The sequence below is a fragment of the Cygnus atratus genome, chromosome 4 (assembly GCF_013377495.2).
Source record: "Cygnus atratus isolate AKBS03 ecotype Queensland, Australia chromosome 4, CAtr_DNAZoo_HiC_assembly, whole genome shotgun sequence".
Classification (NCBI taxonomy): Eukaryota; Metazoa; Chordata; class Aves; order Anseriformes; family Anatidae; genus Cygnus; species Cygnus atratus.
The window spans coordinates 36,478,890-36,502,222 of NC_066365.1; the positions used below are offsets into that span (position 1 = coordinate 36,478,890).

The 23,333-nt window shown below is 36.8% G+C and overlaps 1 protein-coding gene across 26 annotated transcripts in view; it reads left to right on the plus strand.

Annotated features, from left to right (window-relative positions):
- Positions 1–23,333, plus strand: part of INPP4B (inositol polyphosphate-4-phosphatase type II B) — a 293,558-nt gene that overhangs the window by 228,743 nt on the left and 41,482 nt on the right. For all 26 annotated transcript variants that reach the window (XM_050710635.1, XM_050710636.1, XM_050710637.1 and 23 more), the window contains 5 exons: positions 175–387; positions 5,882–6,026; positions 16,473–16,645; positions 17,635–17,758; positions 18,792–18,909. In XM_050710635.1, the coding sequence (XP_050566592.1) occupies positions 175–387; positions 5,882–6,026; positions 16,473–16,645; positions 17,635–17,758; positions 18,792–18,909 (773 nt within the window). The remainder of the gene's footprint in view (positions 1–174; positions 388–5,881; positions 6,027–16,472; positions 16,646–17,634; positions 17,759–18,791; positions 18,910–23,333) is intronic.

A 23,333-nucleotide genomic window follows, 5' to 3' on the forward strand; every position in this document is an offset into this window, starting at 1 on the left:
AACTCTTGAATTGTTCCTTATTGTTTGCTGGTTTACTTTTTCTGCCCCTTAGGCTGACCTGAAACACAAATATCCCTGCCTCTAAGGGTAATTCCGTGTTGTAATAGCTTTGCTGCTCTATTACATTCTTTGACCTAACCTTGCATTCAGTGTATGTGTGTGTTTGTTCTCTAGACAGAGTTATTTGTGCACGCATTTAAGGATCAGCTGGTCAGAAGTGCCCTTTTAGCACTATACACAGCCCGGCCCGGCTGCGTCCTCAAGAAACCAGCTGTGCCTAGAAACAGTGCAGAAGAGGGTGGTGACCTAAAGCATCAGGATCATCCTTCTCAGATTAAAAGACAGGACTCTATACCCCATCATTCAGAGTATGACGAGGAAGAGTGGGTAAGTAGTTGGAAAACTTTTGGTTGGCATTGAATCCTGAAACCTAAAAATCAACATAAACAAATGCAAGCCCTACCATCCTTGTCACATTTTGTTGGGGAAAAATTAGTTCAAAACCTTTAAATAGCATTTTTCATATATATCTTGAGTTACTGGAATTTCTAAGAGATACATCTTCCTAAAACTAACTTGAAAAACTTTCGTTACTACAGTGTGCTTCTGTGCAGTGTATAACGGTGAGGATGATGAGAATCTTCTTGACCAGACAGGAAAGTAGTTGTGTTTCACTATTATTTGAGTTGGTTTTGCTGGCTAGGCAGACTTAAGGAGACTGAAAAAGCATATACCGATGTCGTTTTTGTTTTTTTCCAAAAATGAACTTAAGTCGTTTAAACATGCATGAGTTAACTCACAGAGAAACAGAGTTGTTTTCCCTGAGACCGTACTCTTAGAGGGTATCTGAGATTATATAAAAGAATCAAATATGGCTTTTAGATTTTAACATTCTTAGCATATCTTACAAAGATCTGTATTACTTGTGGCTGAGCTTTTTGTAAATTAATTTTTTTGCTGGATGTGTTGATTATAGGTCTGCTTCTGTTATATATACACCCTGTTTTTATTCAAGCTATTTTTATTCAGTTCAGGTTCATATGCTCTGTTCTTCACTGTATGCTCATAAATGTAAAGGATTCTAGCATATTAATCTGTATTGTAAATAATTAATATCTTTGAGCTGCAGTACCTACACCTGAACTGTAATTTTTATCCATACCGTAAAATAAAGGAGGAGGAATTTATTTCTTCTAGAGAAAAGAATTATCTTTAAGCCCATGCATTAAGAAGTCATGAAATTTAAACAATAAATCTTTCTTTCTTTTATTTGTCTTCCAGCTTTAGAGCCTTGAATCACTTTTTTGTGTTTCCTCTTCAACCTGAGGGTCTAGAGCATTCCTTCTTTCCTTAAAATGATAACCAAACTGTTTTATTCCAGCTGCTGAGACAGTCAGAAAAATAAATATCGCAATAGATTTGACAGACGGGAGAATTAGCATTTTTGTGCAAGTTGTATTTTCATTTAGTACTTCTGTCACTGCAGAGAAGCTAGCTTTACTCTATTTCATTGGTTTCTTATTGATTATTTTCTGCCAGGTGTTTGCCCCTAATACTAAAATACAGAAATGCATTAGTCTGCAGTATATGTGTTTGTTTTTTTTCTTTTCTTGATGAATTAGTAAGATTACCTGCTTGGCTAAAATTAAGTATATCTCTTGTCTATTTTTTTCTGAGTTAATAAACTGAGTCTGAATCAGTGTCAAACTTGAGACAGTATAAATCTTGGAGAAATTTTTTTACTCTAAATTTGAATCATTAGGCTTCCACTGATTTTCAGCTCTTTCTGACAATGAACATAATGGATAATGCGAGTTTTAATGATCAAACAGTCATTAGTGTGATGGAAATAGTAAGAGTAAGTACACATAAAGTTAAAAAATATTTGATCTACTCTGAAAGACAACTGATTAAAGAAGCAAATTTTGCTTTGTATGCAGGTTACTATGTTTTCCTTTCTTGATTTTTTTTCTATTATTATCAAGCACTAGAGTTGCTTTTGGTGATTGAAATTTCAGTTTTAGTTTTACCCAAAGTCTAAATCAATGATGTCCAACAACTATTTAGACTGACCCTGTTCCATTCACTTCCGAAGACTGCATCACAAAAGCGAATTCAAGGCAGAGTGTTAAAACAACTTGACAAGATTCCCCCTTCCCTGGCATCCAAATTTATCTGTAAGGAATAGCTCCCAGCTTCTTAACCGTGCAGGGTGCCCTTTCACTGAGAGCAGTTTCCCTAAAAGCCTTCCTCTTCTCCATAACAATGCTGTGTTGCTATGATATCAGCTTTGATATCAAGTACAAATATTGATCCCACTTTAGCTGACAGCAGTATGGATTGAGCTGTTTATATCGGTGCACTATACGTAGGCAGTAGTAAAAGCGTTGCTGTTGATGGAAATATTTAACTTGGGTATTAGATTGCCTCTGGATAGATACTCTCGTCTTCTCTTGCCAGCTGCTTCTGCTCTCCTAGAACCTCCTTGCAGGAGGGAACAAAGCATTTTGTCATGCATAATACAAGAAAATGTAGGCACATTGCCACTTGGAGCTGTTTCTGCTCTACGTTTCTGACTGACTACTTAACATGGTTGAAGTTGCAAAGAACATCAAATGGTGTTTCCAATAAGTTATGTGCAAATACTGACATGGTATTTAGACATGCTTCTGAAATACTGATCCACATATGATATGTTCCAAAACACTGTCATACCACAAGAGGGTGTTAATCATGCACATTAGTTAAAATATTTGCTTTGTCTGTGAGCATACCTCGAAAGGGCCTTAAGGTACTATGTGGCTATGAACCCACATTACATCTTGAAAGAAGCACAGAGTCTCTGTAGCAATGGGGGTTGTAGTTGCTGTGTCAGACTTGCCCAAGTAAAGCATGTAAGTGTATTGATGTATGTGAAAGGGACAGTTTGGAAGTAGGAGAGGCCAAGGTGCCATTGACTTGTCTCAGTCTGCTTTATCCCAACAAGGTCAAGCCCTGTTGCAGATTTCCATTTTTCTTGTCATTAGTTTGACTTTAGAGCTTAAAGAAGTGATGAGAGTGAGCCGGAAACCTTTTTTTCTCTTGATCCTTCACACCACAGTAGTACCACCCAATTAGCCTTATCGCAACTGCTGGGAGAACTGGTGTCAGGGGATAAGCATCCTGCTGTGGAGCCTAGGGTCTTGGCACTTTGGTTTATCAAGAAATAATACTTATTTTCTTCTCATCTCTCACGTCACACAGATGGCTTATTAGAATGTCTACTTGAGAGGCTGTGTGCGCATTTTGTCCTTTAACCTGACACATGCTGCGAGATTATCACTTGTGACATAGTTCTTAGGCAGATTGCCGCAGAAGGTGTGCTAGGGTTCAGGAAAACACGGGAATAGAAAGGTACAAGAAAGAATGTAAAAGGAATGTATTTCTTCCCGTGGAGAATAACAGGAAGCAGTTGTTTTTCGATAATTGGAGGCAGAAGAACATCATGAATGATACACACACCTACTTATTGTGTCTGCCTGTAATGATGGCTTTGAATCCTAAGAACCATGTATCTTGAGAAAGCTCTGGAACAGGTCCTTGCTCCCTGTGTCTCACTTGCCTGTATGTAAAATGGCCAGATGTAGGATAATAAAAGTGAGCTTTCTGTCAACAGATGTTTATGAATTTTGCTTCTAAACCCTCAGGGAACGGTTGTGTGAATATTCTGTAGACATCATCTTAATGCTGGGCTAATAGTTAGTTGGCTTACAAAGGGAAGTGTTCTTTCCTAAATGAACAAGAGCTCATATTTGTGTTCCTTGCGCAATAACTCCAGACGCTCGTTAAGAACTACACTGTCTGTGTTGGGATCGAACTGCTCCAGCAGAGGGAGGAAAGGGAAATTACGTTGCTGCAGCCACGCTGAACAACTTGAGTTCATATAGCTCAGCAACTTCAGTGATGAAAGAGGCTGAAGTTCTCTGCCACTCTCCAGTAAAATTTGCAGCTCTTTGAGGCCAGGATTTTTACTTTTTGCAGCACCTCATTGCTCTTCATATAATCATTTTCCCCAAACTATTGCTTGTGGGTGGTGGAAATCAATAATTTCTTCCATATTCTGGATGTTTTAGGAACATTTGAGGTATGCATAGGATTTAACTTGTGAAAAAATCTGTACCTGTGCAATTTTTTTTGGCTTTAAATTGTATCTATGCCTGTGAGTTTCAGGTAGTTGGGTTTAAGGCTTTATTTCATGTGTATGGGTGCAGATATTTCCAGTTACTGCATTATATGCTCAGTACTTTTAAAAATATGTTTTTGGACAAAATGCTATTCTGTGTGAGAGCTGCAAGCTTCTTCCTCTTGTAAATCACCAATACCTTTTTCCTAGTACATGCAAGGCATGCCTTTACCCAGGAAGGGGGAGAGACCATACTTGTCCCTGATTTCTACATCCACCTGCAACCCTAGACGCCCTTACAGCAGCCCAACAAATTCCTTCCAATTCCAGGTTTGGAAAGTTGGAGAAGACGATCTGTGCTGTTACAGATTCTGCAGACCTGTGTCATTTCCCTCAGGGCAGGATGTCCACTTGTCCCAGGGTATGTGCCCTCAGGTGGAGGGAACAGGGAAAAATGAGATCCCTCTAGTCAGGAGAATGGCTTAAGAACTGTGGCATGAAATTGAATGTAAATTTTATGTTAAAAGTTTGCCTTAGTAGCAGTTCTTCTTTGCCCTCACCCAATTTCCAGGTTTACAAGTGTAACCACTTATATGGAAGTATGGTATTTCTTTGAGTTTTCAGTTGCATTCCTTGACCTTCTCTCATTCTGTCTTTTTGCAAACTCCATTTTACTCCTCAAGGCCTGATGTGTATGTAATGCTTTTGGCTATTATAAAGTCAAAAGAAGATCAGTGATCTTATCTTTCCATTTTTAACCCTAAAGCAAGCTATGGTTACTCTGCATTAGTGTCAGAATGACTCAGTGTTAAAGCATGTACATGTAGGGGTTTTTGAAGCTTTGATTACTAGTCTTATGTACTGCCTCGTTTCTGTTATGGCTTTTCTTTTATTATTTTTTATTCCTTTTTCTTATTCAGCCCCACAAGAGTAGGTGCGAGTATGTTGATCCCTGCAACATCCAGCACATGAAGGGGGACCCTTCCTGTGTCTCTGTGTCCTGGTTTTGACTGGGATAGAGATCTGTAGCAGGTCTTTCACTCCACATTCTCCCCCCCCCCCCTTTTTTTTTTTCCTCTGTTTGTACAGGTTTTCTTCTACTGCTCTATTATTTATGTAATTCTCATATTTATTATAAACTCAGTGGATTGACTCATGGTTGCAGACTGTGTGTGAGGTGCAGGACAAAATTGAATAGTGTTACCTCAAATGTGTTATGACGGCAAGTTGCTAAAACTAATACTTTAATTTTTACATCTTTAGCAGACTAAGTCATGTGGTAAAATAGAGGATATGTTAAATATCTAAAAGAGGTTGCCAAGTACAATGGCAAAACGTAGTTGCGCACAAGATTTCATTTAGCAAGGTCTTAAATGTCTATACTATTACTGTATGAAGTCAAATAAACAAACCGCTCAGTTCCCCGTCCCCGTGTTTGGACCTAAAACAGATAACTTTGCATGCATATATAAAGTTTCAAGTACATGTTTATTCTGGTGTCAAAAAAATAAGGTAACACAGTTACAGTTCAGGCATTTAATTTACACTGCAAGAAAAAAGTCAATTAAAAAGCTGTAGAATGAGAAAATCAGTAATATGCTAATACCTAATATTTGTGTAATTTTTCACATCTCTGTCTATATTTTGAGGTCTTAATAAGAAGTTGATACTGTCTCCCTATCTTTTGGTAATGTGCAGCAATAATTATGCTCTTTTCAGGACAGGGTGTGGGCCAACGTTGGGAAGAGTTTAAACTGTGTTATTGCCATGGTGGACAGACTGCTTGAAAAAGACAACAGCAGCAAAATTAAAGAAGGTGAAAGCGACCCCTCTGCAGCAGATTGCAAGGTGTTGCATGCAGGTGGTAAGCAACCTTTTTTTTTTTTTTTAATCATTGACTAGAGTAAATACAAATAGAAAAAGCCACAGAAAAAAATGAGATAGAGGAGTCAATAGTGTCTTTGATGAGAGTGCTGATAGAAAGGTTTTGCACAGCCATAACATTGAATGATGGAAGTCTTTATCAAATTGCATCTCAGTTGTGCACTCAAACTGCTTGCCATGCTCAATTTTTTGTGCTACATGAAAACCTTTTGAAACCACAATGTTTTGCTTTGAAGGCTGATGCAGATTAATTTATTTTAGGTTTTTCTTGAATACCACTTTGAGGAAAAAAATGGGATGTACCTTAACCCATAGGAAACTTGAAAGAAAAGTTGAACATTGTATTTGAGTGTCATTCTCTTGTAAACCCATCTGCTTTTCTGAAGTGAGATACAGATACGTTTTCTCATTTGCTAAAATTAGTTTTTCCCTGAATGCACAAGTTCATCTTTGTCAATACTGAATGCTATGTAGAGAGTGATTCTATGAGATGCTGCTAAGATGACTTTGCAGCAGGACCTTGGCACCAATCTTCTGATCTTTTCCTATGGCTACATTCCTCATTAGTCAAGATCTGCTTTGGAAGTCTGACAAGCGACTTTGTAGTGTGAGTGCGTGCTGCAACAAATGAAGCAGCTGTTTAGTGATATACCAGATGTAAGGAAAGCAGACTCTTGTGCTATTATTCAATAAATGACCCCCCCACCAAAACAAAACACTTTTTATGAAGTTTTACATAACTGGCTCATTAAAAAAAGAAACAAACGAAAACACCTTCTATTTTATCCTATATTTTCCTTTACATTTTCTTTTCCCCATATTTTAATGACAATATTATATCAAGGATTTTAATGTTATTAGAATTCTTTTGTAATTTTTTCTTACATAACAAGAATTTAAGCTTTTTTTTCATCTGTATATTGTTTGTGCAGTTCTGTTGCTTTGTGCAGTGGATTTTGGTTGTAATCTTGATATATAAAGCAGCTGCAAAGTCAACATTTCTTACCAGTATGAGAGAGTTCTTCTGGCGTCTTGGAATTCTTATTTTTCAGTGCCAGATATGTTGGACTTGTTTTAAAAGTTTTTGTATGAATAGTCCAGAGACCAGAGTATTTCTCATGTTTGCTTTTGTGAGCTTGTCTAATAGGTAAGTATCCCTCTAATGTTAGAGATACCATCTTCTTTGTTTTGTAGTGAAGACTTACATGTGCAAAATATCAACACAACTAGCTTTTTTTGGAGAAATTCTCCACATTTTTTCAGACCTTCAGATAAGAAGATTCAAAAAAAATCTTAAGTGAGGTAGATGTAGTTGTCAGCTTGAAACAGTTTTTAGAAATTGAACCAAACCATACCGATTTTGTTTAAAAGAACTGAATTGAATATTTGTTCTTGTGCTTAACTCCCTTCTCTTTCCCATGCTGTTAACTAGGTAGTAATAGAGAAAAACTAAAATCCAGTATGTCTATTAAAAATGTTTTGCAGATAAAGCAGTAGTACACTTTCATCCAACCTTCCCCAATGTTACTACAGTGCAATTGTGCGGGAATTTAGAGTCGCATGTGCTGTTTTTATCTGTATTCCAATTGTCAAAAGGTCTTCAAGTTAAAGAAGAAAATCTGAGACTTTTGTTTTTAACCCAGCCTGGAAAAGTCATGATTTAGGATTATTCTTTGTTTTGGATGCTTACTCTCCATAAAAACAAGAGATAGACATGTTTAGCAACATGAACGTTTACAGTTTTTTCCCTCAATCTGTTCAACCCTCTGCATATCTCCGCTGTTGTCCTGTATAAGCCATAAAATGTGTTTAACCAGAATCATCAGTCTATTTGAGTCTTTCATTGTAGTTAAAAAAAAGCTTTAAGTCTTAGCTCTGATTCAGGCTCACATCCTACACAGGCAAACTAAATACTGATTAGAGCTTTTGGCTCACAAAATCAAAAACCCCTTAAGTTTCCCTTTGAGTATTATAGTAAGTTATCAAATGGAATGAGAAGTACCTCTTGGTAAGCAATAACGACAATTGTAATGGTCAGAAAATTATAGACTTATTTTGTTCAGCTGAGAAGCTGCCTTCTGGAGATGACAGGCCTGTGGTGCTGGAATAGATTCTTCTCTTAGATGTATCCCACACTTCAGGATCCTCTCTGTGACTCTGGAATCAGTGCAAATGCTTTTCTGTGAGAGTAGGGTCAGTGTATTTGTTGAGTTGTGCTGAGTGTTCTGCAACACCTGATCAAGTGCAAAATGCAGAAGATTTATGGGGGAGATGACTGATTTCATGTTCTGCTGTTTGAGGAAAGCATCATTCTAATGGTGTTTTCATGAGAGCATCATGGCATGACTTTGACAGTTTATAGGAGTTCTGAAGTCATGTAAAAATGGAGTTGTTTTAAAATTGCTTTCTTGTGTAGGGCTTGCTTAAAAGCTTTTTGAAGGACTATCCAAGGGTGTACCAAACTTGATTGCCTGATAGTTTTAAAAACCATTGCCTTTGGGTCCAGAATTTTGCATGCTTAACTTCTGTGTGACAGTGTTTTATTTCTCTCTGTCTTTCTCTCAAGTTTGACGTGAACCTCTGAAGATTCATTATGAAGCACCTACACAGAGTTGAGATACTGTTTGGGGCTATAAATTCTGCCTTAATTCTCCTCCGTTTTATATTTGAAGCCTGGATGCGTTGGTTCATAACTTTTTCTTAGATACGAAGTAATGGCATGCTTATGCATGCAGATACGTTTCTAAAATTTTAGAATTTTTAGCACGTAAAATGCACAAAAATCACATACATGAAAAGTTTGCAATATGTTGCGCTTAAATATTATACCGTAATATGAGCATAATCTACTTGAGTAGTATTGCAAGTGTATGGGCATGGATCTTTGAGTCTGAAACTGCTTCAGTGCTGGAGCTGATCCTAAGAAAAGTTGTGCTGCTGTTTGTAAGAAAAATAAGCAATACACAGGGATTTGATGAAATCATTGAAAAGTATGCCTTAAAGTATGGGATAAAATGTTTGCTTATATTAGTTGAACCTGCCTGTTACAATAGAAAATTTTTATATACATATAACAATGAAAAGATTGCAAAGAATGCATCGCATTCATTTTAGATGGTAGAAAAAGGTATGACAGTAATTTGATGTTTTTGAGCAATAGCATATTCCTGCTACTACAGATGTTACCATAACCTATATTTAGAGTTTGTGAATATAGGCTTATATTTGCAATCTCAATGCTGACATTCTATGATCTTATTCTTTTTTTCCCAACATGCTTATATTTATTTTATGGAATCTTTGTAATGTGAAATATTGGTGGCACCATTTTCTTGTACTTATCTTTCAACATGAGTTGTACATTCCTTAGCATAACTTTTCATGCAGTCTGACCTTTAAGTGTATTCTTAAGACTGAATTGGAGTTATCAGTTACCAAGGTAACATTCTATGGTTTCATCACTTGCAGGATTATGATTTCTCTGCAGGATAAATCAGGAAGAGTAGATGGATTATAAAGGAAAGGTTTTTTACCTTTTTTAACTTGAGACTGGCTTGCTTTGGAGAATTACTTGACAACATTGAATTCTCTCTTTACCTTTGCCTTACTGTTGTTTGTTTTTTTTTTGAGTTGGAATGTGAAAGCCTGTCCAGGAGAATTAGATGCCAATAAAATGCAGTAGTTTGCTCCTAGGCTTATACAGTCCCTGATGGATCTCCACATCTAGCTGTACTGGTAGAAAAGGCTGCTGTTTCCAGCTGCTCTTTGTAACTCTCCATCAGTACTATCAAACCCAGCTGCTCCTCCACTGGCTGTTTGTGTGAGTACTCCCTAACCTGCTACATACAAAATCCACCAAGTTGTCTCAAAGAATTTAAACTAACATTGTGGTTGCACATGGATTTTGCCTGAAGTTAATTAAGGAGTCATAAGCTATGCTGCTGGGCAGATGAATTGGTCAAGGGTAATCTTCACTGTAGGTAACCAAGAGCATTTGGGAAATGGTGCCATGTTTCCTAGCTCAAATGAAGGATGTTCATAGGCATATTGCTATGGGTATATGTTTGTTTTTTTTTTGAGTAATCTGGTACCTGCTGGGGACTCTGTAATTCTAGATTACTCTTCTGTCTTTTAGTGCCCTAGGGAATCACATCCATCCAAATGCAATTGCCAATAGAAATGTGAAACAAAACTGTCTAATTTTGATGGCATCTTCAGGAAGAAGGGTATTTACTTAAAAATGTCATTGAGTTGGGAAGATGTAAAATTCTCCTTTAGTCTGCTCCTTAACTAGCAAACTGTGTTTTGAGGAAATGAATAGTTCTCAGAAACTTACTCTTCCATTCCTTTTCCTTAGATTTTTTTTTTCTTAATCTTATAAAATAGTCTTTGAATCAACTCTGATTCCAAAATTTAATGTACTACTTCTGGTTTTCCACTATTTTTCTTTTCCCTCTCACTCCTGTATATTCCTTCTCTTTTTGATAGGTTGAATAATTGGACTATATGGAGCCCAGAATGTAAGATAACCACTTCAGCAATACTTTCTATCAGTAATTGAGCTACTGACAAAAGCTTTAGAAGTCTTCCTTTCCTTTACCTGTTTAACTGAACGAACAAAGTATTTTCTTAAACAAGACATCAGAACATCTGGTTGTACAACACTTCCATAGCAAGGTTTATGTTTTGAGTACATTAGATTAGCTTTAACATTGTCTATTGTTGCCGTCGCCTTCTTTTCCTGTTTTCAGTGTGACAAAAGCTGCTGAGACACTAGTATATGCATGATTAGATGGTTTCAACTTTCACTATTAGTCTATGTGACGGTGTAGAAAGTCTCAGATGATTAGAATGGAGAGAGAAATCTACAAGAATTCAAAATCATTCCCCATGACACCAGAATTATGTGGTCGAAGTAGACTGCTATGACACTAACTGCAGAAACACCAGGAAGACTTATTCAGGTTTGTGATGTTCTGGTAAGAAATGTGGCAGAATTACAAGGATAAAACCTCATCCCTTCTCACAGAGCATAGCCCTCATTCTTGAGTTAACTGGGCTCAAAGAGCTGGATGGGAAAAGAAACAAATAGGAAGTGTGCTACTATCCTGGAAGAATAAATTCAAACCGTGTGGGTTACATAGTTCATTCTGTTTGCACCACCTGTTTTTGAGGGGATTGTTACTATTTTGGGTTGGTTGATTCTTTTTTTTTTTTGCTTGCCTTTTTTCTTAAGCCATTAGATTTTGTATCACACGTTCAATTTGTGATGTTGACACGTCAACTCACTTATATCGTTTGACCTCTGTTATTTCAATCCTATCACGGGCTTTGCATATTCAGGTATTAAGGGAATAAGTGATTAGATACTGTAAATGGTTAAGTCTTCAATAGCTGCTGTTACCTCGATTATGGGAAGTGTGTAGGTCCCTTTGTCCTTTTAAAAGCGTGGTGATATGTTTTCTTCTGCTTTTAATTCCATATTTAGTTTTTAACTTCATACCATTTAAATTTTGAGGTCACTTGAGGCCATCAAAGATTTCCACAGATTTTTAGGTGGTGCAGACAGGAATGATAGAATTGGCTTTTTTACTCTGTTGCCAGTGTAAACTGAGATAGGAGTGCTATTGCAAAGCCCTAAGGCTTTTCCAATTTGATTACCAGCACTTTTTAATGAACAGTTCAGCAGGTCTGATTTTGAAAATGCCTTGCTTTTCTGCCAAACTTTATGAAATTTCACATGCAGTTTGACACATTGCAACTTGAATATTAGCATGTAAAAATGACTAGTTGGGAGCTCAGCAGGTTATTTGCCTGTGCAGGCATGTTAGAATGTGGGACTGAAAGATGTTTTCCAGCAACCATAGAGCAAATCTTCTCATAAATTGAACTTCCACAACTGTCCGGCGATGGAAGCAGACTAGTAACTCAGCTGCACTTACTCATGTTTTAGTCTCACACTAACTGTATAGTGACAGTATTTCTTCTTTCAATTTCATCCTTTCATTTTCCATTTTAATGTGTCTGCCTTGTTTTACTCTCCTATCCAGAAACTGACTAGCTTTGTTTTTGAAATGAGTTTCCTTGCTTCATCACCAGGCTCTTACTCTTTGTTTGGATGCTAAATTTTCCGTACAGGACAGGCTGCCCGTGTCATCTTAGCAACTTGACAGTTACCCTGTGGTCTCCTTGTAGCTTATGTTCTTGCTCCTAATGTCCTTTCTGAAGTGTTTACTCATTCAGTTAATTCTGAAGTGTTTTTGAAAGACTTTTATTTCCACTTTGTTGAGGATGCAAGTCTTGCAAGTTCAAGTTAAAATAAATATGACATCTGAAGCATCAATGCTTCTGTAAGTACTTGAATGTGTTAGACACAAAAGCAATAATTTGTACCATTTGCTTCTTTACGTGATTCTGCCAAACTATCATCAGTCTCAGTAGTAGAAGTCCTGTGCTGTGGTTAGCCTTGCATCTTCAGAGCAACAACTGATTCTGAGCTGATTGCAGGCTTTCTCATGAAGAAGGAATTCAAGTGGGCATCTTGCACCTCTCCCAGACTCTTAGATGTGTAAGCAGTGTCTGGTAACCAAGCAGTACCCTCACACATGAGCAATGTCAGAGTAAGGTAAATCAGGATAATCTAAACATGAATTTAGATCAGGATTTTAAAGCTCTTTTTACACATATTATCTCTTGATGAATTTTATTAATATTCCGTATTTATCCCTTGCGTACAAGACAATTTTCCAGTTTGAGTTTACTCATAAGCTTCAAAATACAGTGCTTTTTTTGGTTTAATAAATGTGATTCTCTGATTCAAGGCACAACTTATAAGCTGTAGTATTTGCTGTAAGTGTTTCTGATAGATATTTAGAGACTCGTGCATTGTTAGTGGATAACCATGTTTTATATCCTGCCTGGAGTATTTGGAATAGGATAAACATCATAACTGACATACAGTGATTTTTAACGCAGACCAAAGATATGGAGCATCTATGAAGATTTCTCCTACGCTTTTGTCCTTTCAAAGACCTTGGTCTGTCATAAACTTGCTTTGATCTTAACACTAACTTTGCTTTAAAATAAAAGGACAGAAATGAGAATATATTTGCCCATTCATGTATGTTCTATTCTCAAGTAACAATGCAATCCCTCTTAGATTTGCTAACTAGCTCCACCTTCTGGGGACTGGACATCCTTAATAGTTGTGAACAGAAATTTTCAGTGAAAACATGCACTAAATGGATTGTTTTAGATAATTATCTGGGGGTATTGTATTTTCTCCTGTCTTGATGGCAAGTACAATTCTATTTTATATTATAAAATAATTTCTCTTTATTTATCCAATAGGGTAAGATTTCCTCCAAATTTATGGTTTTTATTGTATTCTACAAAGCAAAGCACATATGAAAGTAAAGCTCTCTATAGAGAGTTGTCACTGCATGGTTTTCTTGGGGAAATTAAATAGTCAGTAGGATTTATTTTTAATACAATTAGCATGACTGTCCTTCAATAAAAAATTGGCCTTGAGAATTCCAAATATTTGAATTCCTTCTTAATGCAGCTGTCATTGACAAAAATTACTTATACTAGTAATATGATCAAATAAGTCCCATTTTTGTCTTTGTAAAGCGCTACATTTCAATCATAATCTTAGCAAAAAAAAAAATAAAAATCTGATCTTGAAGCTTTGTAGCACTAAGTACGTGCAAAAATCGTAATAGAAATCATAATAGTTATCAGTGGTTTACTGCCAACCTGGAAGGCTGTGTGAAGTAGAATCCACTTACGTTTGTTCTGGGTCCAGTATTATTCAATATTTTCATTACTGACTTGGCTTATGAAATATCGATGATGCTTATAAAATTTGCAAATGCTTAAGGCTGGGAGAGGCTTTAAGCACCATGGGAGTAGGATTAGAATGGATGTTGACGAAATGGAATGCTAAAATATTAGGATGCAGTTCAGTAAGAACAAGTACAAAGTTATGTTCCTAAAAAAGCAGAAATACATGACATGGATTGCCTGGTTAAGTGGCGACTCAGTAGAAAAAGTTCTAAGTGTTACTTGAATTTTGTGGCCACTATATGACCACCTCTTCTATGAGTTGGTAAAGCTTCTTAGTACTATCCATGTAATCTGAGTTGTAAAAGCAGGTTCATGAAGTGTGCCTAGATCAACAAATTCTTCTTTTCTCTTGCCCTAGCCATCAGTGTACTTGGAAGATCCTTGGCTGTGTCTGCATCCAGCTATGCTTTCCCATAAGAGTGGGACATGTGTCTGTTGGCTGGGCCTTCAGGTCTACTTTTTAAATATTTTTTAAAGTGGCTAGATGCGATCTTTTTTATTATTTGCTCAAGTAAGAAGGAGACAAATTCTTTTCTTATCAGTTACAGATTTGTTCACTGGTTTAGTATACATTGCCTTTTAATCTCATTCTGCTGCGATTGCTTTCCATAGCATTTATTTATTGATCAATTTAGTAAATTACTATAATTTAAGGCTACAAAGGAAAATTTAGATCACCTGATCAGCCTAGTCTGAATTCCAGTATGTTGTCTACCTTATTTTTAAATTCAATTAGACTGTGTCTTACAGCAGCCTCCAGCCTTTGGTTGTTCTTTTGCTTTTATTCCCTTTAGTACTCTTTATTTTCTCTTCATAAAGAGCAGAAATCAAGTTTCTGCTCAGTCTTTTTGATAGGTTTAAGAAGTTCAAACCCTAAATCTTGGTAGCTCTCCTCTGCAAGCTCTCTATTTTTCCAGCAGTCTTTAAAATGGATACACCAGATTTTGGCATGCATTGTATCAATACTGTTTTTGTCAGTGACATACAAAATCAGCTTTTTGTTGCAGCATGGAACTGCGGATGGCTTATGTTCTGTTTTCTTCATGATGGCTCTAACTTCATAACTGCTCTTTTCCAGGGAACGGTTCTTCAGTCTGTATTTCTTACGCTGAAATATGTATGCCTGTATTAAAACACATTTTGTCTCACCATATAGACACTGTTTGCAAAGCAATCCAAGTTGTTCTGACTGCTCTGCCCTTATTCTTATTTCTTCCTTCCTACACCTTAATTATTTTGCAGTTCCTCCTGGCTTTCAAAGTCCTCTCCAGTTGTCTTGGCTACAGTTTTATTCATTTCCGTATTTTTCCATAGCATAGCCAAATTAACTTTGCAGCAGACAGCTCTGTGTTCCTGTCTAAAGAACTTCTTTAGTACTAATGAGTCTCTTGCTGGCCTGGCTCAGAATGTTACCAGAAACAATGTGCTGTTATCTTCCACCTAATTGCAATTTAAGTGGAACAGGTTTGATTATCAATGATTCTTAATTACACTAACCTACACACAAAACAAACAAACAAAAAACGTAGTGATGGACACTATTAAGTCAGTTGCACTCGCTGTTTTTGGATAGGTTTTTCTGGAATGTCAGATTCTTTCTTTTCAAAGTGTAACAATGAAACTGGTATGTAAATTCTGAAGGAGGGTAATTTTTTTATTTGCTCAATGCAGAGGGGTAGGCAAAACCATAGGCAACTACAAGGCAGGTCTGTTTTTATTAAATCTTGAAAAATTCAGGAACAGCTTGGGTAATTGGGCAAGTTTGAGTAAGCTATTCTGTTTTTTCTCCATTCCTTATTATCACTTTCTTTAATTCCTAATATATTAAGGAGTAGTGTTTTTTCATGTGTTTCATCAGCCTGTTTTTTTCTGATACTCCTCAAATACATTTTAACAGAGCAAAACATATTACAGAATAGTTAGAAATCTGTCTGCTCAGAGTAACTCAAAAAATGAGTTCAATATCTCTATTTAAAGAGAAGAATACAGAGATAAGCTAGAAAGAAATGTGACTTGAAGGTGTTAGCATCTTTCAAGCCTGTACATTAAGCAGACAATATCCTTCCCAGATATCTATTTGTTCTTCTATTTTGTCTCCCAGAACGTATTTTTTTTCTTAAATACAGGATCTCCCTGTTTTTCGGTGGTGTTTTTTTTTTTTTGACTGTATTTCGTTTGCTTAGATACAAGGTTGTCAAAGAACAAGGTAGTAAAGAACAGGAGATTCTTAATCATATTCATCTTGCGCTAAATGACTTTTTGCTTGTATCTCTAAGTTTTATGTACAACACTTTAATACAAGTTTTACCGAGAAGTTAGGTCTGTTAAAAAGTTGTTGTTTCAGGATACAGCTGGATTCAGGCCAAGGATATAACCCCAGTCTTGGTGCTAAGCTAGAATCCTTCCTTTAAGCATATCCTCTGGTGATGTCTGCAACACTACAATGGTTAGGATAGAGCTTCAGTGTTAGCTAAAACTCTAGGACAAGCTAGACAGCCACTGCAGGCCTCTCTCCAATCTGAAAAGGATTTTTACTACAACTTTTCTGCTTTGGAGCTAATGATCTGTCTTATTCTAGGTGACTGGTATGAACAACTTTATCCCCTGGTGATTACGCTGAAGGACTGCATGGGAGAGGTGGTGACCAGAGCGAAGCAGTCAATGGCATTTGTCCTGCTTCAGGAGCTTGCCTGCGGTTTGCCACAATGTTTGATGCTGACCCTGAGGAGAGACATTGTCTTTAGTCAAGCAGTAGGTTGTCTTATGTCTCTTATATCCTACTGTAGTGGCTATTTTGATGATGCTGCTATAATTGAACGTACTATGTGTGTGTTGTTCTTTTGCCCAGTTCATCACAACATTTTCATGTATTTTCCATTACATCCACCTAAATATTTTATAATGTGATAAAGAAAGGAATAGTAAATGGAAATCCATAGTAATTGAATCACCGAGTCACAGAAATAGGTCTGCTGTGAACTGAAAGACATTATGTAATCTCTCTGCTTCGCCCAAAGAAGGGATCTGTAAAGCTATTTTTTATAGTCTTCCCAGGTTATATATGCCAGTATCCTCATGCGGAAGTAAGGACCTCAAGTCTAGCCTGAACATTCCTTGCTGCTGTTCAAGCTAGGTATTTTTTCTCCTGGTCACTGTGGAAATGAATAACAGACCATTGGTTTTCCATTTCTATCAGTATTTTATGAGTTTAAAGACTGTCAGCCTGCCTCTTCTCAGACTAGTCTTCTCTTGGTAAAAAACTCAAGTTCTTTCGATCCTCTCCTGTAGATGTTGTTTTCCATATAGATTGTCTCTAAATAATTGGTACAATTGGTCCTCAAGTTATATGTTTTTCCTAACATAATTAAGGAGTTAGGGAATGATGGCCAAGGAGATATGTTTGCATTAGGTGCCTAACTACTTGGAAATCTATCATAATTCACATGCTTGCATGTTTATAGTCTGCTAAGAGAGGTCCTGGTCTTATTTATTCCATTGTAAATAATACAACCCAATAAAACAAGTGAAATTTCTGTAATATAAAATAAGGGAATATTTGGTGTAAAAAGCCTCAGCAATATACTAATACGAAATTATGTATATTGTCACTAAATAGAAATATCCAAGTTATTTTCAGAGATATATAAATATTACTTCTGTAGTGTACAATGATAGCAAGCCTTGTTTTCACTGTGACTGCAAAACATTTGTAACTTCACATTTTTTTATTGTCTTTATAGCTCGCTGGATTGGTCTGTGGGTTTATAATCAAATTGCACACGAGTTTACATGATCAAGGATTTTTACAACAGCTTCATACTGTTGGGTTACTTGTGCAATATGAAGGACTCCTTAGCACATATAGTAAGTATTGTTCTTGGACAGAATTCTTTATGCATACACACCAGACGCTTACCCAGGAGTTTTAGATTTTAACTTCTGTTCCACTCCAGGAATTTGCCTTATTGAATCAGAAAATATTACCCTTAGGAGACAGTAGGCTTCTATATAATAGCACCGTTGAAGCCAATTGACAGTGTTGTCAATTCTACATCACAAATTACTTGGGTTATTTTCAATCTCTCAGGGAACGCTAGCTGCTAATTCTTTTGCACAGAGTGCGGATCTACATTGCCTTAAATACAGGAGACTGGCTTCATCAATGCAGCTAGGGAAACTTTTGATTTTAATATGTACTGTTTTCATTTGTATAGGCACTTGGTCTGACCCAAAAAAAGCAGGTTTATAAAGCTAACCCAAACAGCACAGTTACTCACTCTCTCTCTTGTGCCCTGACCATGTCAGTACTGGTGAAGATACCCTGAAAATTGTATAACACCTGACTTGTTATAGGTGCCATCATTTTATATCTGTTTTTGAGGACATTTGGAGAGAGTAATTGCAGTTTGCTTCAGAAAGCCTTGAACTAGATGTGTTGGAATACTTCCCCAAAATAGAGATTTTGAAAAAAGTAGAGGGATTTAGCATTTGTGCAGTTCTTTGCTGCATAGGCAATTGCAGCTCCTCGTTTGGAGATTGCTGTCAGACTCCTTTCTGCATGATGGTCACTTATGCTTAAAACCTTTGTCCTCCACCAGCAGGACAGTCTTTAAAAACACTTTAAAATAGAATAATGTCAGAAAGGCCATTTTTCTCAATGCACACGTAAAGCAGACTGATTTACGGAGGTGCTTAATACTCTGTTATCTAGGTCACAGAGAATTGTCAGCAGTTCTAAAAATCAGTCTGCTTTTATGAAGGCTACTTTAATGTGGATTTAGGGCTGTGATTTTTAGATGCACAGACTGGAAAATGTAATCCACGTATTGCCTTACTATAACCTATTCAGTGACTGATCTGTCTTCTCTGTTAATAACCCTGTAATCTTTCCATATAGGTGAAGAAGCGGGGATGCTAGAAGACATGGCTGTGGGAATTTCAGATTTGCAGAAAGTAATGTTTAAAGTCATTGAAGCCAAATCCGAAGATTTTTTGCCTATTATAACTGGAAGGCGGTAAGAACTTTGTTTCCTGGAGCAAATGGCAGGTAGCTTTAACCGTAAGCACATGAAAATGCAGATAATGTTTTTTTTGTTGCTGAGTTCTGTTATATGGAAAGTGCAATAATTTGCCTCTTCATGAGTCAAATGGAGAGGTAATGAGGTAGTAGGGATTTGTAAAGCTAGTAGTAGTATGGGCTCTGGGTTACTTTCCTGATGAGCACCTTAAAGTTCCAAATATATAACACAAATTAATCACAAGTGTCTGAGTTGCATGTTGAGTTTCTGTTGTATCTATCTTGTATCCAGACACTGAATCAAAGAGAAGTGGCAAGGTAAATATTTACAAAAGTGTCCTCTAACTGAACATACCTTGTTTCTGAGGTTATTGAACCTTATTTTTCAGTGTGATAAATTAAATGACATTTCTAAGAGCTAAACCTTGATTGTCTTTAGATGGAAACCAAAAAACTCAGATGCCAATTTTATTTGCTGAAGATCGTTCAGAACATGCAACATCAGAAGTCCTTACACAAAGCCACTAATACATCATGCATCTCACATAAGCAATGCTGAATATCAAGGCATAAACTGAAATAGTTCATTAATTGTGGCTACAAGAGGGTTAAAAAGATTGTTACACATGAGGAATGGGGTTTTCATCTTCATTATTATTCCAGTCTGAAGCTCCAAATGTTTTTACTTTTGCAGAAATCACTTCCTTAATAGTATCATTATTCTTGAGTTGACTGTAAATTAAATTCAGCTAAAAGCAGCGACTTTTAGAGAAGATATTTTTTCTCTGAAGGGGGCTTTCACAACTGATTTACTTAATTATTCTGGATGATTCACTCTCATCCTATGAGCCTTCCGAGAAGGGATTGAAATAAATAGGAAGGCCGGAGTATGATAGGCAACACATCGGGAGTAATTAAGAATAATTATGGTGTGTAGATAAAACAGAAGAAATACATCCTTTGTAAATAACACCAGTCAAACATCTTGAAAAATCTAGCAGCTACGTTTACTGGCTTGCTGCCATTACTGCGGTACACTGAACTGTCACACCAGGAGGTCCTGCTTTTGAAAGACTCGAGCTTTAAGCTGCCTCAGGCATTCTGGATTGATAGAGTAGTCAGTCTTTAGGAAGAAGAGTTACTGCCTATGATTGCTGTACTGTACTTACTGGCAGGTGTTCACTTGATGGAATTGGTAGCAGACTTAAAAAAAAAAAAAAAAAAAAAAAAAAAATTAAGACTTGTTTGGAGCCCTGTTCTCTTAGAGCTGTGATGAGACAGCATGGAAAGTCATACATAAAAAGAGGAGATAGTGGAAAAACTAAGTATTTTCTAATTAACATTTAGAGAATCCATAATTTTTGGATTGTTCCAGTAGTTGTGTTTGGAGATGAATTTTATATTGTGTGCCTTAATTAGACTTAAATACTGTAGAAATGCAAGACAGAACATAAAACTACCAGTTCTTAATTTGCAGAGTCGGAGTATTCACTTGTAATTGTTTTTTGAGGGAAGTGCTGAGGACTGACATATCAAAACAAATCAATCCAAAGAGTGTGGCATTGAGTAGTAATGTGCTAACCTGCCGATGTGGGTGGCTGACCCTGGCCATCCAGGTGGAATTAAGTTCAGGCAGTTGAGTTCTTATATAGTTAACACTTAGATTGTATTAAAGAATTTTATAAAAGTATTTGACTGTGTGCATGAACTTTTGAGTCATCACAGGGTTTGATTTTAAAAAAAAAAAAAAAAATGCTTTCAACTAAGTGCATGATCAGACTGGCACTTGCAGCCACACTGAAGTAGTCTAAATAGTTGTCGCTTTCCTGGATAAAGCACCTCCCTGCTGAAATGCAATGACTGTGTGTTTTGTTTTGTTTTTTTTTTTTTTCCTGTTGCAAAGCAAAGATCGTGTAAATGACCTGTTCTGTATTTATGGACAGAGCTAAGTGTGCTCTTGGAGCTGACCGCAAATAGCTGCAGAGTCCATGGCCGTCACCTGTGTGGGGGTAGTTGTTAGAAGCTTTCTTACAGAACTGAAGTGGTTGTCTATCCTTATATGTGATGATAACAAATATTAGAGTATAAGGCAAATAGTCAGAGAAGGGGGTTACTCTTAAACAGTCATGTTTTAGTGATGAACAAATACAGAATACCTGAACTTATATAATCAGTCCTGAAATAGATAATTTATTTTTTTACCCTCGTAAGCACACTGGGTTTCTCTACTCCTGTTTTTTACTTTTTTTCCCGGAGATCTTTAAATGTTAAAAAGTCATGTAACAATTCCTTGGTTAGTTACCTTCTCATTGGAATATGTAGTGGCCTTATTATCCATCACATGCCAAAACTAACTAGTATCTCTGCCCTGAAACTAGCCATAAGAGAGAGATACTACGTGACAATAAGATTTATTATTTTATTACTGTTTCTTACTTCAGTAGAATCGTTGGACCTGTAAAATGTTGGGAAATTAATGTCAAACAAGTCCTCCAGTTTTCAGTACTTTGATTTTTTTTCTACCTGACTTCAGAACCATTCCCAGACCTGCCAGACAGCTCTCTGTCACAGTCTAGTAGTGTTCTTCTTAAATGATGAGAATTGGGTTGTTCTTATTGCACAACTGGTGAAAGATTTTTAAAGTTTACCAAGGATTATATCTGGGACTCCAAAAAAAAACATGTGTAAATTTAAATAAAAAAAAAAGTAAGGGGAGGGTAGGCTCTTAAATGCTACTGATGTTAATTTGTCATGCCTAAAGGTCAACATTTCTCGATGTTCTTTGACACATTGAAAGATTTGTAGTGATCTTTGGAGGTGCGAAATGTGGCAATGCAGTGACTTGATGACATTTTTGGTTTAGTAACATACATTCTTTAAATTTGACTAAACCAACATTTCTTCTCAACCTCCTGAAAGCGCTCTATGACAGGAAAATGTTCTGGTAACGCTTCACAGCAGCTAGGAATGATAAGTATGCGGGCTGAGAATGAGTGTTGCTATACAAAGATCATTTGTACAGAGTTCTTTACTGTCATCCTTGCTAACTCTGTATTTCCTTCACATGGATTAATTAATTAAATAAAACTCAAACCAAATATAGTTCTGCTCCCCACGTAGGTTTGTTGTTGTTTCCCTCCTCTGAGACATATCCTCCATTCATAACTGTTGATAACCACCCCAGCTGGAAGCATCTGACATTTGCTCAGACTATACGCTAGTTCTAGCCCATACCAAAGCACATGACAATATTCTAGCCACAAGCAATTACACTTCAGTCACAAGTCTGTACTGGACCTGTTTTATTTTGTTGAGCAGGGTAGAGGTTCAAACACAAGCTCTACCTTTCCTAAGCTGAAGCTGTTTATCCCAGCACCTGTTCTAAGATAGTGCCACTCATCCATCCAACTTGCTGAGGATGTCAGAGGCATTGAAGAAACTGCCATTGTTCTTCAGGGTTTTCTGCCTTTTCTCCCCAAAGTTCTACACATGGCTACTCAAGATTGTATTTTAATTCTTTAGCAAGCACATGATAGGTTAAAATAAGGGTTTGAGGGATTTTGTGATTATTTTACTACGCGCAAAACAGTATTATTTAAAAAGATAACTAGATAAAGTCAAAAGAACAAACCCCACCCTTTTCCATCTTAAGTTTGCGTGCACACATTGTGTGACATCGTAGGCCTGGTTTCTGTAGGTAGGATATAGATCCTCCTTCCCTACTACCTCTGTACTAATTTTCCTTTTTGATGCTGTACCAATGTGTGCTCTGCAGGAGAGAAAGTTTAAGTTTTTGATATCAGTTGGCCCTCTTCAAATGATTAAAATTTCCAAGTCTGTGAGACAAATGGATCTGCTTCTAGTCTTTTCTTTTTTATTACACCAATTGCTCTAATAATAGAAAGAAAGCTAGCAGCATGCTATTGTTTCTATCATGTTAGTTCAGGCATCAATCGTCAAAACAGGTGAAATTCAACTTGAGGGTTCCACAATGAAGGACATGATCAGAAACCGGACTGGCAGCCAAAGTAGCATATTTTTAGTAAAGTCAAACCAAACACAACACAAAAACAAAACTGTTATATCATATCCCTTCTCCTACTTGTGTAATGAGCCTTTAATTATCATCTTCACAGAGTCGATTTTGTAGTTCGTGATGCTTTCTATCCCTAGGGAAAAAATCCAGACACTGAAGGAAATGGAAATTTTGCTTTGGGCTTTTGTGAAGAGTTTTTGCTCTGTATAGGCCATCTTACATTTAGACTGGATACGGGGTTCAAGTTGTGCCTTCTGAAAGGAAGTTGTTTTTGTAATTCAGTGAGATGTACTTTAACAGTTGAGGTGTTCACACTGATAGTGTGGTAGCAGAAGACTTTTTTTCTGCTGATTCCACTTTTAGTCCTATTTTCACTTCAGTAAGGG